This window comes from Protobothrops mucrosquamatus, unplaced genomic scaffold, assembly GCF_001527695.2.
Source record: "Protobothrops mucrosquamatus isolate PMUCROS unplaced genomic scaffold, P.Mucros_1.0 scaffold1335, whole genome shotgun sequence".
NCBI classification, from domain to species: domain Eukaryota; kingdom Metazoa; phylum Chordata; class Lepidosauria; order Squamata; family Viperidae; genus Protobothrops; species Protobothrops mucrosquamatus.
The window spans coordinates 56,020-76,552 of record NW_015387533.1 but is presented as its reverse complement, the minus strand read 5'-3'; the positions used below and the strand labels follow the sequence as shown (position 1 = coordinate 76,552).

Sequence of the window (20,533 nt, the reverse complement as noted above, 5' to 3'; positions counted from 1 at the left end):
GCTGATCAGAAAGAATGTTATACTCAGATGTTATAAGATAGACAAGAAGCACAGTATTTTTATAATACATGAAATATAAAAATATTGGGATGGTGTACCTAAATGGAAAAATTTGGATATCTAGATGATTAATATTGAGAAAATTATGAATGATAAGAATGGATTGAATAAAATGGAAAACTAAGCTTAAACAAAAATCACGAAAATAGGATGCATGGTGAACTAATGAGATGATGGTAATATAAGCTGATAAAAATAATGTTATACATAGATGTTATCGCTATTTATATAAATATGAAAAAATATCTATAATATTTATATATTAAAAATATTAATAATTATATTTGTTTAAAGTTGAAAAAGGAGAATACAAATGGGAGAAGGGAAGATCAAAGAAATATATTATTAATTAATATACTAATTATGGAATTATTAAATTTAATTATTATTGACTGTTAATTAATTATTATTGCCTTTTTTTCTTTCTCAAATATATAAACCAAGACAACATGCTGTACACCAGGCACTGGAGATTGTTATTGTTAAAAACCAATAAAATATTTTTATATAAAAAAGAGCATTTGGTGATATGAAAGCTTTTTTTAAAATTTGATGAAATGATAATGGCTGCAGAAAATATTCAGATGCATGTCACACTAGATAAATTAGATTCACAAAAGAAATGTGATCTGAAAGCACTAGAAAGAAATATGGACTTTACAGACTTAGAACTGAGTCGATTGCAACACCTCCCTGAAGTTCAAGACTATTCTTTTACAACAGCAGAAATTTGACTGAGTGGAGTGGCAAAATAATATATTGGTTTTCCCTAAGAGGGTTGAAGGAGATTGGGGAATGGATTTATCACATTCAATTGGAAAACAATTTCAACTGGACTTTTTGGGGGGAAGATTGACCAACTTTGGAGATTGGGTTTATTATATTTAACCTGACAACAATTGATAAGAGATGGTATTAAGAAACAAACATGGATATTTGATCCAGGACGAATCACTTTTAACTCTTGGGACAATTTGGCATAGATAAGATGCCATGGTAAATTGTCTACAAGTTGATTACAATTACAGTTTTTTACAGAGAGTTTTGAAACTTTAATCTTGTCTTTTTCTATTATTACTGTTCTTGTTAATTATTTTGTCATTAATGTAGTATATAGATGACAGGTTAATAATTTCCAAATAGATTTAGTAGTTTAAAAATTTGTGGGGCCTGTTTTGCAAGGGTGGGAAACTAATATTGTTGTAATATATTAATCAGTATTCAACTAGGGGGGATAATATGTGAATATGGGTTAGGTTTTTTTAATGCACTTTTTAATGTCTGTTTTGTAGGGGGGTTGTCTTTTTTTTAAAAAAAACTTTTTTTGAATAAAATAAAAATAGAACTGCAAAAAAAAAAAAGAGAGAGAGAGAGAGATAATAGGAAAGATTCCATGGATAGAAATCCTAGAGGGGAGAAAATAGTTCAGGATGCTTGGCAAACCCTGAAAAACAAGATAATAAATGTGCAAACAAGAGCTATACCACAGAGAAAGAAAAAGAAGAGCTTCCAGAAACCAGCATGATTGTGCAAAGAGCTGTCTGACAGACTGAGGGACAAAAAGGACAAGTATAAAAAATGGAAAGAGGGGCACATAACTAGAACAGAATACCAGCATATAACCCAAATCTGTAAGGATAGAGTCAGGAAGGCTAAGGCTCAGAATGAACAAATACCAAAAATAACAAAAAAAAAGTTTATTTCAATATATAATGAACAAGAAAATGTCAAGGTCCACTAATGGCAGAAGATAACAGGCAGCAAGGAAAAAGCAGAACTGCTTAATTCCTTCTTTGCATTTGTTTTTAAGCAAAAAAAGGGGGGATCCTAATCTATCAAAAGTAACACCAAGGGAGATAGAGCAGAAATGCAAGTCAAAGTAGGCAAGGAATTGGTAAGAGAGCACCTATCCACCTTGGACAAGTTAAAATTGCAGGGACCAGATGGTTTACATTCCAGGGTTCTGAAGGACCTGGCAGAGGTGATCTCAGAACCACTGAATAAAACCTTGCAGAGCTTCCAGAGCACAGGGGAACTGCCAACAGAGTGGAAAAAAACTACCAGTAATAAGATTCTGATGTTCAAAACGGGAGAAAAGAGGATCCAGGAAACTACAGACTAATCAGCTTGACATCAATATCTGGGGAAATCCTGGGAAAGATAATCAAGCAGCGAATTTGTGAACCTAGAAATGAACAAGATGATTACTAGAAGCCCGCATGGGTTTGTTAAAAGCAGGTCTTGCCATACATACCTTATTGCCTTTTTTAATAGGATGACTAAATTAGTGGATCAAGGACATGCTGTGCATGTAGAATACTTAGACTTTAGTAAGGTATTTGACAAAATACATCACAGCATACTTCTTGGTATAATAGAATCAGGGCTTTTTTTGTCATAGAACGCCCAGAACGGAATTCCGGTACCTTTTTTGGATGGAACCTTGTAGGGTAAGCAAGGTGGGTTGTATGACGTGTGTGAGTTCCGGCACCTTTTTTTTCTACAAAAAAAGCACTGAATAGAACAATGTGGGATAGACACTACCACCACCAGATGGATTCACAATTGGCTGACCAACTGCACTTAGTGTGTAATTTCAAAGATTTTATTTTCACCAAACCATAATAATCTTCCTGATTGATATATATTAGAGGAGTTAAAAGGGAAGTATCCTTTATCAAACTATGTTTCTACTCTTCCAAATTTAAAACATTGTTTTAATAAAAACATTTTTAATCTGTTTTACACTAGAAAAATAATTTGGATGAAAAAATATTGATTTATGGAATTTATAAATTATCTGGCTCCAACACATTATAAAATTCCTCTGTGAGGGAGATTCCAAAATGTGATAAAATGCATACATATATATTATTTAGTCTAATAATTTTCTATATATCTAGAAAAATTGCTATTATTCTACATTTTAAAAATTCCACCCTTGGTATCCTAATTCATTCCTGAATTCAAACTGGATAACATTCAAAACAGATTTATACTGCTGCTATCTCCTGCTTTAAACTAGTTTTAAGAAATCTTTTAAAAACATGATTCATCAAATTTATCATAAAGTATTCACTGCATTTTTCCTCTGGTTTAGACTGGGGAATAAAAGTATTAGTTTTAATTTTGGAATTTTGTTCAAACGTCTGTGCCAATTTTGTGTATCGGTTTTAACATTTCTGCAGACATGCCATCAAATCCCAACATTTCTCCATTTTTAAAATTGTTTCTTAATGTAGTTTTCTTTACATATAAATTTGTATTTATATAATTATGATGTGGTGTACTGTCATTAAAAGCCTATTCCATGTGCACTTCCTACACATGCAGTTTTTCTTCATTGGCGGGTATTTCCCCCCCCCTTTTTTTCTATCTATTATAGAGGAAGATAGATGGAAACAGAAGTTAAACATCCTTGTTAAGAGGGTAATATTATGCAAACAGATATGATAGCAGAAAGGGGAACATATTGAAAGGCAGGGTTTGAAACAGGAAAATGAGCTTTAGAAAAGGAGAAGAGACAGATGAAAAGCTGCAGTGTTTGCAAATTAAGTATAGGAGGGAAAGTTATTGAATACACAGAAAAAGAGTTGCTATCTGCTCTCTTGAAATATAATGTAATCCTGAGCTGAATGAAGAACTTTATTGCTACAATCTGTAACTAATAAGTCCTCACATATTATTGAGAAAAGGCTCAGAGGCAACTGCAGTGCATTAAGAACAAATTTTGCAACAGTTGATCAGTACTAGAAGCAAAGGTGGAAGAGGGACAGAGGAGGAGGACTAGGTGAAAATCACTGCAATGATATAAAAGCAACTTGGAATTAAGGAGAAACTTCCTAACAATTATAACAATTAATCAGTGGAACTGCTTTCCTTCAGAAATTGGGAGATTTTTAAGAAGAGACTGGATAGCCACTTGTCTGAAATGTACTATAGGGTCTCCTGTTTGAGAGGAGACTGGACTAGAAGACCTACAAGGTCCCTTCTATTCTATTCTAAAAAGCAGCTGCAGAGATGGGCAGGGAGATAAGCTGGTGTTTTGCTATAGCATAGTATGGGACTTTTCCAAGGATGAGAAAACTACTATACAGCTAAGCATTTCAGGGCACTCTCCTTACAAATGTAACATATTCCTCAATCCCATTGCATCCATCTTCTGTGGCTATATATTGAATCAGAATTTTTCTAAACTATTAGAAATTTTCATTTAAATGTGTTTTTTTGCAGTTGAAATTCAATTCCTAATGGTTTTCAGGGTGTTTTTTAAATGAGAAGCTATGAATAATTTAGAATTTCAGATGGAAGTTTAAATGCCCAAAAACTGGATTTCCCCCCCCCTCTGCTAAAAGTATAATTTTTCTAAGTAAAACTTTGGATATTTTAAATGGCCATGATTTGGGGCAAATATTCTTAAAGTAATTATATGCAAATGTTCTTTATAACATTGCAAAGTTTATTTAGTAGGATTTCTGTGCATAGATATAGATGTCTACAGGTAGTCCTTGAGTTATAACCATTTGCTTAACAACACAGCCTGTAAAGCACTTCCAACCTTTGCAAAGCATTTCACCACCACCATCCCTGCAGTCACATGATTCTGATCTGGGTAATTGACAACATATTCACACTTACAACTGGATGCCACAAATGCAATGTAGACTAGTCTCCTAGTGGTGCACCCCAGGCAATGTGACTTTTTCACAGCTAAATAGTCTACCCATTCCAGCTGCTGGACTTCACAAGGACCAACAAGAAGCAGCAGTATGAAAATAAAAATGGCTCTTTTCAGATGCATTAATGCTGTGTTCTGTTATGCCATATGATAAATAAACAAACTGATTGCCATGTGCCCCATGATTATATGATCACCATTTGTAACCTTCTCTGCTGACTTTCCCAGAAACTCAGTGGAGAAGCCAACAGGGAAGATTGCAAGCTGCTGCTACCCACCAAGAGGACTCCCACTCATCTCTGGGGGCTGGTTGAAAGAACTACCTGCTGAAGGATTTCAGCTCTGTGCCTACTTGGATTTTGGCAATTCAGGAAAGCACAGAGGACAAATCCCTTGGAACATATTTCTTTCAGCCAGATCCTAGAGTGAAAAAACTGCCTGCTACACAATGCAGCTCTTCCTCCTTTTTACTACTTCTGTCACTTTCAAACCCTTTAAGCACTCTGTATCATTCAGTTATGTCAATCATGGAATTTAGTTCACAGCAGTTACAGAATATTATTTTTTATTAATCATCACACTGCTCTGAAAAGCACGTTTTTGCATTGAAGTCTTCAAGCTTCAAGATTCAATGACAATGGCCTTTGCTACCTTCCTGAAGTCTCCTGGAAATGAGCCACAACTGGAAAAAAATGTTTGGCAGGTGCATCATCAGCTTCAAATGGGAAGTTCAAAAAGAGGAAGATGGCAAAATCCCAGAACTGTATATGCAGTTAAGGACTCAACAGCAGAATGCAAATAGAGAAGTAGGAAACCAGGCTACAGAGTTTCAAGGACAGAGACCAAGTGGTACCACTCAAACTACAGTTGTTTCTATGTTAGTGCACAAAATATAAGAAAAAAATGCAGCAAAAACTAGAGATCCTAACTTGAGAAAACAAGTATCATGTGACAGGCTTCATTGAAACATGGTGAATAATATTTATTATTCCAACATTAACAGAAGCATAAAGTTCTACTCTGCTCCACTCTGCCCTGGTCAGACCCTATTTGAAGTACTGTGTCCTGTTCTGAGTACCATAGTTTAAGATGATAAGCTGAAGTGAATCACAAAATTATAGAATAATAGAGGTGGAAGGGATAGACCTTGGGGGTCTTCTAGTTCAAACTCTGCTCAAGCAGAAGACCCTATACCATTCTGGACAAAGGATTAAATTAAGAATTAAGTTAAAAGTTAAGAGGATGGCTACGAAGATGATGAGCAGAGTAAAAACCAAGTCTGAAGAGGAACAATTAGAAGAGACAGAAGGGGAGATATTACAGCAGTGTTCAAATATCTAAAGTTGTCTCATAAAACAGAAAATGCACTTACCTCGACCATCTCGTAAAACCACCTCTTTTTCATCTGTAATCCACCTGTAACATGGAAACTCCAGGTAATCACCAACTGGTGTTTTCACAGTGATATATTTAAGGTACCAGTCATCAGGAAACCAGTACTTCCGCTTTTCAATTTTTATCAGTTGGATCTCCCCCAAGTCCTCTGTCACTGTAACATCGTAAGTATCAGTCTGGGAAGAGGGGAAAAAAAGGCTGTGATCTGCTAGACAACCTAAATGCAGCCACTTGCAAATAATTTAACTTCACATTTTCAGGAGTGTTCATTTCAAACTAAGAAGACTTTGACAGTGTGCTTTTAGCAGCTTTGTCACCATTGCCCTTGCTGTATTGTGAAACATATCCAAAGCAACCGGTTGTTGAAATATGTCTAAAACAATCAGTTCATGTCCTCCATCATGACAGCAGAACTGTATTTCCCAACTAGGGCAAAATTCAGATGTGTAAGACTACAACTGTCAGAATCTCCCGAGCTAGCAGAACAGAATAGAATAACAGAGCTGGAAGGGACCTTGTAGGTCATCTAGTCCAACCCCCCAAGCAAGCAGGAGAGCCTACACCATTTCTGACAGTTGGCAGTCCAGTCTACCACTACACACTGTAGGCTCATATTTAATTGTCTACTAAGACTCCAAGATCCCTCTCACAGTTACTGCTATTAAGCCTGGTTTCATCCAATCTATATGTGTATTTTTGGTTTTTCTTGCCTAAGTATAAGACTTTACTTTTCTCTACATTAAATTTCATTTTATTAGATAGGGCCAATGTTCAAGTCTGTCAAGATCCTTCTGGATCTTGAGCCTATCATCTAGGGCAGGAGTGTCAAACTCGCAACATCACATGATACGTTGCGACATATCGTGACTTTTTTGCCATTGCCGGCAATGGGGTGGGCGCGGTTTTGCTATAATGCATCTGGCCCGTGGGCCGGCAGTTTGACACCCCTGATCTAGGGTTTTGGCTATTCCTGCCAGCTTAATATCATCTGCAAATTTGATGTTCCCCTTCTATTCCCTCATCTAAGTCATTTATGAAGATGTTGAAGAGTACCGGGCCTAGGACAGAACCTTGTGGTACCCGACTGCTTACTTCCCTCCATGTAGATGTAGTACCATTGAGGACTACTCATTGAGTATTGTTTGTCAGCCAGTTACAAATCCATCTGGTGGTGATGCTGACTATCCCACTTTTTTCTAGCATTCCAAGAAGTATGTTTTGGTCTACTTTGTCGAATGCCTTGCTGAAGTCTAAGTATACTATGTCCACAGTATTTCACTGGTCCACTAATTTAGTTACTTGGTCAAAAAATGAAATAAGATTGGTTTGGCATGATCTATTTTTAACAAACCCATGCTGGCTTCTAGTTATAACTTTATTTGTTTCTACATGTTCACAGATCTCTTTTTTGATTATCTTTTCCAGTATCTTCCCAGGTATTAATGTTAGCCTGATTGATTTGTAGATTCCTTGGTCTGTTTTTTTTCCCCTTTTTTGAAGATGGGAACCACGTCAGCTCTTTTCCAATCCTTTGGTAGTTCCCCGGTGCTCCAGGAGTTTTGAAAGATATGGTACAGTGATTCTGAGATGACATCTGCCAGCTCCTTCAGAACTCTGGGATGTAATCCATCAGGTCCCAGTGATGTATGTTCATCAAGATCAGACAAGTGTTCTCTTACCATTTTTTATTTTAACTTTTATTTCTAGTCTGTATTTTTCAGTTACCGTATGTTTTTGGTGGATTGGCCTCTAATTTCTTTTTGCGTGAAGACCGATATAAAGAATGAGTTAAGCAACTCTGCTTATTCTCTGCTACCTGTTACTTCCTTGCCGCCTTTTCTCTTTAGTGGACCGACTGTTTTCTTGATTTTTTTCTTGTTATTAATATGTTGAAAGAAACTTTTTTTATTATTTTTACTTTTGTTGTAAGTCTTTGTTTATTCTGAACCTTTGCTTTCCTAACTTCTTCTTTACAGATTCTGGCTATCTGCTGATATTTTGCCTTAGTTATGTGTCCCTCTTTCCATTTTTTGTACTTGTCCTTTTTGTCTGTCAGTTTATCAGATAGATCTTTGTGCAACCATGCTGTTTTTTCTTTGATTTCTTGTTTTTCTTTTTCAGTGGTATTGTGCTGGATTGGGCTTTTATGATATTTTTCAGAATTTCCCAAGCTTCTTGAGTCGTTTTCCCCTTTAGGATTTTCATCCAAGGAATCTTTCCCAAGCTCTTTTGAAGTTTGTTAAAATCAACTCTTTTAAACTCTAAGGCTCTGTATCATTATGTTCTATTGCTTGTGTTTGCATTATATTGAATTCCAGTATGATATCATCACTCTCACCCAAGGTTCCTTCAGTTTCAACTCCCTCTATCACTTCTCTGTTCGTGAGAATTAAGTCCAATATAGCTGCCTATTTCCCTCCTCTACCTTTTGGTCAACAAAGTTGTCAGCTAGGTTGGTCAGGAATCTATTTGATTTCTCACTTGGTGCAGAATTAGTCTTCCAGTTGATGTTAAGGTAATTGAAGTTTCCCATTACTATTGTACTGTGTTTCCTACATATATTTGTTAATTGGTTAGCAAAAAGAACATTTATTTTTTTCTTCTTGGTTGGGTGGCCTGTAGTATACACCTATGGCAATGTCATTTTTTTTTCTTTTATATTGACCCATATGCATTCTAGATGGTTTTCGTTTTTGGTCTCATGCAACCCCACCTTCTCTTTTATGGGGTCTGGTTTTTTTTTTAATAATTTGTATCCTTCTATCAGTATGTTCCACTCATGGGTTTCATCCCATCAAGTTTCAGTAATTCCAATTATATCATATCTATCTTTATGTATTAATATTTCTAGCTCACCCTGTTTGTTCCCCAAACTTTGTGCATTTGTATACAGGCATTTGAGATCTTTATGTGACTCTGGGTATGATTCCTATACTCCTATTTGGTGTTTGAGTTTGTCTTCCTTCCCTTCCCTCCTTATTTGATTTGTTTTCTAGGGGTTTTGGCTTATAATTAGGTCCTGGAGATCCTAAACATTGGTCACCCTCCCCCCTCAGTTTTAATTTAAAGTCGTCCTGATAAGATCAGCCAGGCGTTTTCTGAAAACATTCTTCCCAGTTTTTGTGAGGTGCAGCCCGTCCCTTGCCAAAAGTCTATCATGGAGGTAGTACAAACCATGGTCCAAGAATCCAAAGTTTTTTGGGTGACACCAACCATTTAGCCAATGGTTCACTTCTAGAATTCTTTGTTTTCTTACTGGATGTTGACCTTTCGTTGGCAGTACAGATGAAAAAACTACTTGTGCGTCTAACTCCTTGACCTTCTTGCTTAGCTATTCCTAATCACTCAATATTGTTTTTAGGTCCATTTTTGTGTCATTCGTCCCCACGTGTAGTAGTAGAAAAGGGTAGTAATCTGTAGGTTTTATTATTTTGGTTAGGTTCTCAGCCACATCTTTGATTTTTGCTCCAGGGAGACAACATACCTCTCTGGATTGACTGTCTGATCTACAGATGGCTGATTCTGTTCCCTTGAGAATTGAATCTCTTATCGCCTTTTTTCCCCCTAGGGAGTTTTGTGGTATTTTTCTGTCTATCACAGAAGCACTTGATGTTACTACTTTTTTAGGGACATTTGATGATGCTTCTTTTCTAGGTGTCTTCATGTTTTCCCCCAGGGACAGTATATGAAGTCGATTGCTCAGCACCAGTGGGGCTGTATCAGAGGGGGTTGGGTTGGACAGGGGTTTTGTTCTAGGTTTGTGTTTTTTTCTATAAGTGACATGCTTCCATCTCTTTTCTTCTTCTAAGGGGTCAGTTCTTTCAGAAGTTGTTTGAGCATTATTATGTTCAATTTGGGCACATTCTTCTTGCAAGGTTTGGGGTTTCTCATTTTGTAGGTTGAGTTTCAAAGTGGTTAGAGTTTCCTCTAGACCTTTTACTTTTTCTTCTAATAACACAATTAGTTTACATTTGGTACATTTATAGTTTGGATGGGCATAAGCGTACACATGGAACATGTTTTGCAGATTGCAATAGAACCAGTTTCTTTTTCCATGAGTGGATTAAAAACAATGAAAAAGAGAAAAAATTGAAAATGAGACTGTAGGTTTTACCACAAATTTTTAAAAGGGAAAAATGTCCAATTTAGAAAATTGATATCATTTGATATCATTTCAAAATTTCAAAATTTGGGGGGAAATGTCTAGTTTCAAATTTTAAAGTTCTAGCAGTTCATTTAAAATGTCAAATTTTGAAATTTTCAGTGTTGAGTGGGGCTTAAATACAAGGTTCTTTCTTATCATGTCCTGGAATGTTCTATAATTATCCCTTTCCTCCTTGCCTTCTTGTGAGCTTTATTTATCCCTTTCTTCTCTACCTTTATATGTTCCGTATTTGCTATTGTCTACTCTGCTTTTATTTTTTGCCTTGTATTCTGTAATTATATTTTTTTTAGCCTCTCTTCCTACTTGTTTTCATCTGTCACCACCGGCTATTCAGCTCTCCCTGCTTTTCTCAGTGCTGCCCCCCCCCCCCCGACTGTTGGTCTGCCGTGCTGTTCTGTTGCCATTCGCAATCGCTGGTCTGCTGTGCTGCAATGCTCCACCACCGACAGCCTCTGATTCCCCGTTGCTCCACCGACACTTTCCACGCTACCCTCTGCTGTAATTCGCTGTGCTGCCTCTTGCTGCTGGCTCTCCTCCCTGCTGCGCTGCCGCTACTCTGTTCCGCAGCCACATGTCTCCTGTTTGCTGGTTTGTCATGCCGGTGTTCTGCTTCCTCCAGCAAACAGGACTGCCGAGATGGTGCACAGTAAGCTCACTTCTCCTCTCTGCAATCGCGGTCTCACTGGCTCGCCTCTTTGTTCTCTGACGGTCAGCACCACAGCTGATTCTCCTCTCAGTTCCGCAGCTGGCCCCAATCTCTCATCAGCTCGCCTCTTAGTTCTCTGCCGGTTTGTTCTGCTGCCCACAGTCGGTTTGCCTCTCCGCTTACCTCGCTCACTTCAATAGGCCTCTGGTCTCTTGGGTAGGCTTATCAGGTGCAGCTCAGCCTCTCTCAGCAGGAAAGGTTTGCTGCAGGCCACTGCCCTTGGTGGTGTTTTCCTCCTAATTTCTCCAATCTTTCCTCTCCTTTTCCCTTCTCCAGTATTTTTTCTTTTTCCATGACTTATCTTTTCCTTTCCACCTCTCCTCCTACTGTTTGTCTTAGTTTAATAGCAACTTTACTCCCTGCGATGTAACCATGCTTCCTCTGTTGCCGCCATCTTGAAGCCTGGCATAGCCATTGAAGTTGAAACTCTACCTCTGAAGTTTCCCAGTTTGGGAAACGCTGCACTAGACCAATCCTAACTTGTTTCTGGCTTTATGCATGCCACAGGACACACAATGGATTTGGTATTCTGATCGAGTAGTGTTGAGAATCTACAGGCAGGAATGCTCTGATGTATATATTACTATTTCAAAGTTTATACTATCCACATTGCTAATTTTAACCTCTTTTCTCCTTGTTGTATATGTGTGGCTTGAACAAGACTTTCAGCATATTTTGATTTAATACTGTCTTTTAGTCAAATGTTTTTGTCTACATATACTTTTCATAACTAACCGGATATTATCAATTTAATTTTTTATATTTGAATACCAATTCTCTGCTGGTTAATGACTACAATAAAGTTATCTCTCTGTGTAACTGATGTATAAATTCTTAGTCAGTTTTCAATTGGAAGCTTGCCCTGGTACAGGATGGGTTGAAGATGTTAGACCCAGGAATCTGATAGCTGGTGCCCTATATGTACCTGGCAATTTGCTCACCTTGTTTGTGATGTTATCATGCTGATTGTTATTTTTTATTGTTCACTGGTAAAGGAAAATATTTGACTTAACTGAGATGGGGAAGTGGAATATTTCACAACAGAAAATATTTTTGTAACAGGAACAGAAACAGGACTTTGACTAAAGAAGCATGCATATTGAATTTATGTATATCACATTAGCTGTAAAAGAATTGCCAATAGAATCGTTTTGTAAGAAAAATATGGTATGATGGGTCTTTATCTTAAAAACTGTAGACTATAGCCTATATCACATATGATCAATACAGAATCTTCATTAACTTGAATTTCACAAGGATAGATGAACTCCCCCCCTCCTGTCTCATTCAGGCAGCTGTTAAATGACACATGTTTGCATAATATTTGGATATTTAATAGTAAATATGAAAAGGACCATTAAAATTTAAATAAATTTCACAAATATAATGAAAAACAAGGCAAGTGTGACTAATAAGAGGCTTAATTTGCACATGTGTGACAGACTAATGGCTTCACTATCACCTGTGAGATTAGGAACACAATTGAAACTATGCAGGTAGGGAGACAATGCAAGGCAGACAGAGCCACAAATATACAGTACATGATGGGGCTAGGATTTTCATGAGAAAAAAACTGATTTTTGTCTTTTTCATCCCAAAATGGAAAGTGAATTATTACAGCAATCAAGGGGCTACCAAAAGGGAACTTGAGTAATTAATACATGTCCTGGAAATACCAAACAGAAAATAATAAACTAAACAGTATAACTCTTCCAGTGCTTTCAGCAGTGTTTTGAAGCCATCCAGCAAGATGATCACAAAATCATGTTGCACTGTATTTAAGAAGTTGGCAATGTTACCAAGAATTAATGCAAAACTAAGTATCAAAATAAATGTTTCCCGAGTAATTATACCAGAGATATATTGTACATTTAGCTCCTAACAATAATCAATAATGTTTATCATAAGTTACGTTTTATGAAATGTTTATATAACTACATAAAAATTTCCTTTATAATATCTAGTAGAATGTTATATTAGCAATATATATGTATACATATGGTCCTCAACTTACAACAGTTCATTTAGTGATTGTTCAAAGTTACGACACTAAAAAAGTGACTTATGACAGCTTTTCACACTTATGACCATTGCAGTATTCCCATGGTCACATGATCAAAATTCAGATGCTTGGCAACTGATTCATATTTGCCTTCATTTTTGATTCATATTAAAGACAAGCCATTTTCACTTAACAACCATGGTACTAGCTTAGCAGCTGCAGTGATTCACTTAACAACTGTGGCAAGAAAGGTTGTAAACTGTCTCACTTAGCAACAGAAATTTTGGACTCAATTGTCATAAGTCGAGGACTACCTATATAGGCACTATATTTAGAAATATGCATACATATTTCTCTTGGAGGAAAAAGCACATAGAATTGATAGTGAGTTATAAACATACAGTTATGAATCTGCAGAGTAGAATCCTGTCTAGTAAACTGTCCAAAGGATAAGCAAGAATAAGCATTTAGAAACAGTAACTGTTTCACCCTATAACAGTGGTGGCAAACCTATGGCACGCGTGCCACAGGCGGCATGCACCATTGTCACAGACAGAGGGACGCAGGGCCGGGCTCCTCCCCTCCCACTCTCCACACATGCGGAGTCCGGGAACAGCTGTGAGAGCTGGGCGGGGTGAGAGAACCTATAAAAGGAGTTTTGGCGGGAGAGTGAGTGGCCTTTGGAAGCGACCAGTGGTGGGTTTCAAATCGTTTAACAACCGGTTCTCTGCCTCGCCTTCCCTCCGTCTTGGTCGGGCTGGGCTGCTTGGGGGATCAGCTGAGGTGGGGGCAGAAGGGTGGAGGCCATCAGGTCCTGGCTGGGAGAAGGCGAGGGGGTCTGGCTAGGGGGACGGAAGAGCCGGGATGCCTCCACGGAGGAAAGCCGCCCCCCGCCGGCCGAGCCTCTCATCCACTTTGCGGTCACGTAGGATTGCATAGAAGGGGCACCAGGCAGGGGGCTGGGGGGGCAGCCAGCGGGGGAAATCAGCTGCCATCTCCCTTCCGCAGTGCAGCCCCATTGGCGTGGGCGGAGATGGCCCCGGGACAGCCGGAAAGGAGCCCTCACCTGGTGCGGGCCCTGTCTACATGGTGGCTCTGACAGCTGCTGCTCCTGCTGCTCCGAGCCCCTTGACCGGCCAACCACACAAGGAAGTAGGAGGTGGTGGCGGTGATCTCTGCATCACCAAGCCTGGCCAGCAGCAGATCTGGAAGCGAAGTTGTGCCGCCCCTACTCGTGCTGGTGGAGGCAGCGGTGGGGGAAGGTGAGCTTTAGCGCACACCCACCCTTCCCTGCTGCCACCCCACATCGCCCGGCATGCACGTCCCGGAGGTGCATGCAAGACGATGTGGGGCAGCAGTGGCAAAGGGTGGGCGCATGCCAGATCGTGCCTTCCCCTGCCGCCGCCCCCCACGAGGATGGGTGGCACAGCTTTGCTTCAGGATCTGCTGCCTGACACCATCAGTCCCTGCACACAGGCCAGCAAGCACATGCGGGCCGACAGTATCCATCAGCAGCCACAGCATGCTGGCTGTCCTGCATAATGGCCACGGAGCCCCATCGGCATGGGCAGAGATGGCCCCGGGACAGCTGGAAGGAAACCCTTGCCACAGGGGCGGCTTCTGCTGCTGCTCTGACCGGTCAACCATGCAAGGAAGCAGGACAAGATGGAGAGGCAGCCAGGGGTCGGCTACTCGCTGGCAGCCCGATGCAGCGGATCTCATGCACCAGCTGCCCCTCCTGCTTCCCTCTATGGTTGACCGGTCAGAGCAGCAGCAGAAGCTTCCCCCGTCAGAACTGTCAAGCGGATGGGCCAGGCTCCCTTCCGGCCATCCCGGGGCCATCTCTGCCCGTGCCAATGGAGCTCCGTGGCCAGTTCGCCATTATGCAGGACAGCCAGCATGCTATGGCTGCTGATGGATACCATCGGCCCCCATGCGCTCGCGGGCCTGTGTGGGGGCCGATGGTGTCAAGCAGCAGCTGCTCCAGCCCCTGCCTCACCTTGCCTTGTCCCGTGGCAATTGACACACCCGCCCTGCCTCGCCTCGCCTCACCCCGCAGGACGAGCCTCCGGCCCAACCGCCAGAGACCTCCTGGATCTCCCCCAACCCTGCCCCCACAGGCATCCCTCCCCACAAGCACCATCGAGGTGGCCACACCCACCACGGCCATGCCCACCCAGTCGGCCATGACCACACAGCCATGCCCACCCAGTCGGTCACGCCCACACGGCACCCAGTGATAAATGGGTTTGGGGTTGCAGTTTGGGCACTCGGTCTCTAAAAGGTTCGCCATCACTGCTCTATAATAATCTCTTGTTCATTTCTTTCTAGAATGTCAGTCACAGTTGAGGCTAAAGAGACAATAGAAATTAGGTCTAAACCTCTCTGCCACTGTAACAACCATATAAGGCACAGAAAAGTATGACTAATTGCTCCTTACAAAAACAATTTCCTTCTCTTAATTGCTTTCCCCCCACCCTAACAGTTTGGCAGGTACATGGGGCAAGACTAAGCAAAGGATAGCAGCAAAGAGTATCCATCATTGTTTTATTTATTGTTCAAAATTTTGAACAGAACTGTTTCTAAAAAATTCCCTTTTGAATTTTCATCCTCTTTGAGCCTAATTAGATCTCTTAGATAAGAAACAAAAGCCTAGACATTCTTAGAGGAACCTTTGATTAACTGCCTCCCCTCCCCAATTTCTTGCATGATGGTAGAGAGGAAGTTGTCAAGTGCTTCTTACAAATCGGATTTCCCCCCTTCACAATCCTGATACAGCAAACCAGAGATTTCTGATGAACTACACTGAAAAAAAGTATGAACACTGAGTTTTTTCCCCTCTAGATAGTACAGTACTGTATGGCCATTTTTGCCCTATGTGGTCCAGAAAAACAAAGGAAACAAGCAAACGGAGGCAGGAAGGATATCCTTTCCTGCAAAATAGCTCTCATATTGATCATGCAACAGAAAATCACTAGGCAGCTGCATTTCCGCCTCATAATACAGAAGGTACACTATACTTTCCGCTTTCCCTGAGAAAGCAAATGAACATTCAAAATTGTTGCTTGCTATTCAGGAGGCAAAGACGTACTGTGGCAGAATGCAAACATCCCTCGATAGCTTAGAAGAAAGGATGTAAGAGTGCAAAATAGGAAGCCAATATCGATGAGGAACTATTGAGGGACAAGGAAAGAAAAGAAATGGCTTTTTGTCGCTGTAAAACTTCATCTCAAATAACTTGTGCTTAGAGAGAAGCGATTGTACAGATCTCGAGTGATATTCCACAGCCCGCCCACCACCTCACTCACAGCACCGCGCTCGAAGTCATTATAGAACGGCTTGTCAAGCAGATGTCTCTCGCTCGTGCCGGCTAAGCCCACCAAGGTAAGGTAGATATAGTCGTCGGTGCCTGCGAACCACTGATTTCCCGTCGCCACTGTCACTAAATAGGATGGCATGACTACAGCTCAGTAGTAGTACTCCACTTTCCTAATAAATTCTCAATTTGTGGAAGGACGCTGGCAATTCTATGGGCGGAGCGGGACGGAACAAATTGGCAGTCACAACCGGCCATCTCGCTTTCCCGCCCAGAAGGGGAGGGGAAGTAATGGTTGATAAGGCGTAAAGGAGGAAGTGTGGCGTGTATATTCTTAATTCTGAAATGAAATATCTAAGTCTGATTATGGTACTTCTAAATCATATTTATTTTGACAGCATAGTAGAAAATATATACCATGGAACAGTTGGAATTTGCAGCAAAATACAATATCATTATTGTCAAAATGTTTTTGCCTGTCCAAATCATGCTTAAATAGTAGGGCGCTTAAATCAGGTTTAATCTTTGTTAAATCTTTGTTTTGTATTCTTGATATCCCCTTTTTCACCTTTTTCTAAACGTGCCTTTGGGAGACTCCAGACCTTGTATTTTACAAGTTTTTCAGTTGTAAAAATAACCAAAGATGCTAGTATTTCCTTTTTTCTGTAATCAAGTTTTGGCTAAAAAATTCACTTGTTGCTTTTTATTTTAATCTTTATTACAGCTAGATCCTGAAAACTGATTTTGTTTACTATTAGGCAAAGTTACTTTAAACCAATTCTTAAATAACTTTGCAAGAAAACAATAGAAAGAAATCAGTACTTGCATATCAAATCGTATTTAAATAGCTTTTAACTGTAGACAGTGGCTCTTCCATGGTGAATGAGACTACAGCATCTCTTAAAAGTTCAAACTGAATAAAGACAAAATATAGACCAGCTTATAAACAGAAAGAAAACGAAGTGTGACATTGCAAATACCACAGCAAAACTATTCTAAAAGTAGCATGGTCAAGGTGTGAAATATTTACAATAAAGCTTAGCCACATTAAGAAAAATAAATCACACTAATCACAATAACAACTGTAAATAAAATGAATCCAAGTGGAAATTTGAGTGTTGTAGATGAGGTATTACTAAATGCAACTGGGCATGTTTGTAGTAGTGGCAATATGAAAGAACATGAGTTAATATATCAGATTCCTCCACTACAAGAACAGTCCTTTTTTTTCAAATGGAATGTCCTATTGTTTCTCCTCAAAAAACAAATTGATTAATATTGGGAAAGATGGCTGGTTATTCAACTGGAGTAGGTCACATAGATATGTCATATAAGTACACTCATTATTGTGGCTTATATTGCTAAGTATCTGTGTTTATAAATAAATGAAAAATATAATAAATTGATGTCTTTAATGTCTGATAATGAGTACTGTACTGCCTGTTTGTATTTTAAAGCAAGGCAACAGCCTGAATGCATGAGCTTATATATAGTTATATTATATTCATTATATAAAGCAATGTTTTGAAAATTAAGTCGTAAATATTTTCCAGTATTCTAAATTTTTCAGCTGAAAAATAAAGAATATGACAAAAAATGCAAAAAGCAATGGTCTTCCATCTCAAATATACTGTACAAAATATAATTAAATTACAGACATAGTGCTACATCCTATGATATATAGCAGACTCTAATAAAAAAAAAACTCATTTTCCTTCCCACTACATTAATGAATATCTGCTCCAGTGGCTTCTTCCAATCCAAAGTAAGTAACTGGGTTACATTTTTAGATGATTTTTCCCTTCCAGTCCAGGAATGTAGTCTTAAAACCTCTGATACTTAATTACCAAATGCTATTTTACTTGAACAAGACTACAAATTAACAGACAAGTTAATTTAAATTACTGGAAATATATCAGACAAATTTCCAATAATTACTATATTCATAAATGAAGCTCTCTATATAAATATTAGTTTAACTATTACCTTTCTTTGAAATCCCTTTGAAATCTTTTTTTTTAATCCCTTTGAAAATCCTGCTAAATGTTTTTGTCAATTTTATGTATACAATGATTGCATCCCATTTATTTTTAAGAGTTTATTATATTATGAGATGCCCAGTCAGTTTGGAATTTAGTCAGAAAGTGCCTGAATTGAATTAAATATATAAATCTAACAAAATATTAATTCATCTTATGGTGCAACCTAAGCATATGCACTCAGATATAAGTTGATCTGTGTAGGATTATGTAAGTTTATTTCCCATTAGCTTCAAAAACTCTGGTCATCTCTAGTACATATATCATTGACTACAAAATGGCTAACAAAACAAATAGAGGGCAAGTATAATGTACTATTTAGGCTGCTGGGCTAGGACAATGAACCTTATTACATTAACTTTGGACCAGGCACTTTCAGCCCAACTAAACTTTGTTGTTGTTGCGACCCCATGGACAACGTTCCTCCAGCTCTTCCTGTCCTCAACTAAACTTACACAATTGTAAATACAGATAGAATCTAAATTAAGTTTCCCAGTATTAACATAAAAAAATATAAACAAATTCTTAAAGGAATAAAGCCAGTTTTAGAAACAAATTAGGTATCGACATAAAAGTACAGTCAAATTCTGCCGGATCCATCCTGGTAGTAACATATAATTTCTTTTGTAATCCTTTTAGCAAGTCTAGACATGGCAAAACCCTTAACTGTGAAAAGGTGTAGAGCAGGGGTATCAAACAGTCGGCCTGCAGGCTGGTTGCATCATATGGAGGCCACGCCCAGCCCGGCTTTGGCAATGCAAAAAAAAATCACGATACATCACAACATGTCACATGACATGGCGAGTTTGACACCTGTGACGTAGAGCATGGATATCCAACCTTTTGGCTTGCCAGGGCCACAATGAGTGAAGAGAAACTGTCTTGGGCTGCATATAAAATACACAATATAGTTAATGTATATAAATCATATAATAATGTTAAAAGCTTATGAACTTGTGAGGTCTCGTCACTAGCCATCCAGGGAGTCAGTCATGAGGCCCACGAGCTGCAGGTTGGATATAGCTGCTATAGAGACTCTTTGACAATTGCTAAGAGAAAATAAGGCTGTAAAAAAAATTGAACTTAAGAATGCTGCAAAATATACAATCCTTTTGTTCAAAGCCTTCTCTGAACAGGTGTGAATGCATGTAGAAACAAAGCAGATCTTAATTAATGAGGACCATGTGAACAATATAGAACAGGGGTCCCCAACCCCCGGTCCGTGGACCGGTACTGGGCCGCAGCATGCCAGCAACTGGTCCGCACAAACAAGCACCAACAAGCAGTCCCATCCATGGGATGCAGGCAGCACACAAAACCACGCATTCTCCAGTCCGCAGAAAAACCTTTCTCCACAGAACCGGTCCCTGGTGCCCAAAAGGTTGGGGACCTCTGATATAGAAGGTTCTCATATAAATATAGGTTTCCCAGTATATGTTCTTTTTATTTTGTTTTATATTTGATGTGTGGTTTTAAATATTGCCTGTAAATAATTTTATATATAGAATCATCTTAAAACTTTAACAAATGAAAAAATAAATCAGAAATGTTGAAAAGGCCCTTCAGGCCGTGAGACCCTAAGGCAGACATGGGCATTTAACGACCCCCAGTCCACATTTGGCCTTTTGGCTGTCATTGTCCAGCCCATGTGAGGTCAATTGGAAATTAGTATTAAATATAAACAAGTCTGCCACAGGGGCAGGAGAAGCTGAGTGCATCTTTGCAGTCACCGTGCATTCCTTCAGTTGGCTGGCAGCAGTAGAAGGGTGAGAAGTGTTTTTCTACGCTTGCACAGTGCTAACATCTCACCTAGAGCAGGCTGCGGAGCAGCAGTGGTCATCTTGTGAAGGGACATGGGCTCTGCCATCCATAACTGCCTTGGTCAAAGCAGGGGCTTATGCATGAGTGGGTGGAGCATAGCCAGGAGCTATTGGTTTAGCCCTCCACAACAGCCCCAATTCTTCCTGTTGCCCCTTGGAAAAATTAATTGCTCATCCCTGCTCTAAGGTGTATCTTAATTTATATCCAAATCTGGTTCTGTGGTTCAAACCATGGAAAAGCCAACCATCAGAAAATTAAAACAAGTTAGTGCTAAAAGTTAGAATAAGCTGAGAAATTTGTAGTCCTTCACATTTCTGAATTACAGCTTCAGATAATTACTTTTACCACTGG

The 20,533-nt window shown here is 39.2% G+C and overlaps 1 protein-coding gene across 1 annotated transcript in view; it reads right to left on the bottom strand.

Annotated features, from left to right (window-relative positions):
• The window catches only part of ALOX5 (arachidonate 5-lipoxygenase), a 156,016-nt gene extending 139,507 nt beyond the window's left edge, over positions 1-16,509 (bottom strand). Inside the window, exons 1-2 of the mRNA XM_015821464.1 lie at positions 16,315-16,509; positions 6,111-6,309 (exon numbers count right to left, since the gene is read on the bottom strand). Of these exons, the coding sequence (XP_015676950.1) occupies positions 6,111-6,309; positions 16,315-16,464 (349 nt within the window). The 5' untranslated portion in view covers positions 16,465-16,509. The remainder of the gene's footprint in view (positions 1-6,110; positions 6,310-16,314) is intronic.
• Between the last annotated feature and the right edge of the window lie 4,024 nt (positions 16,510-20,533).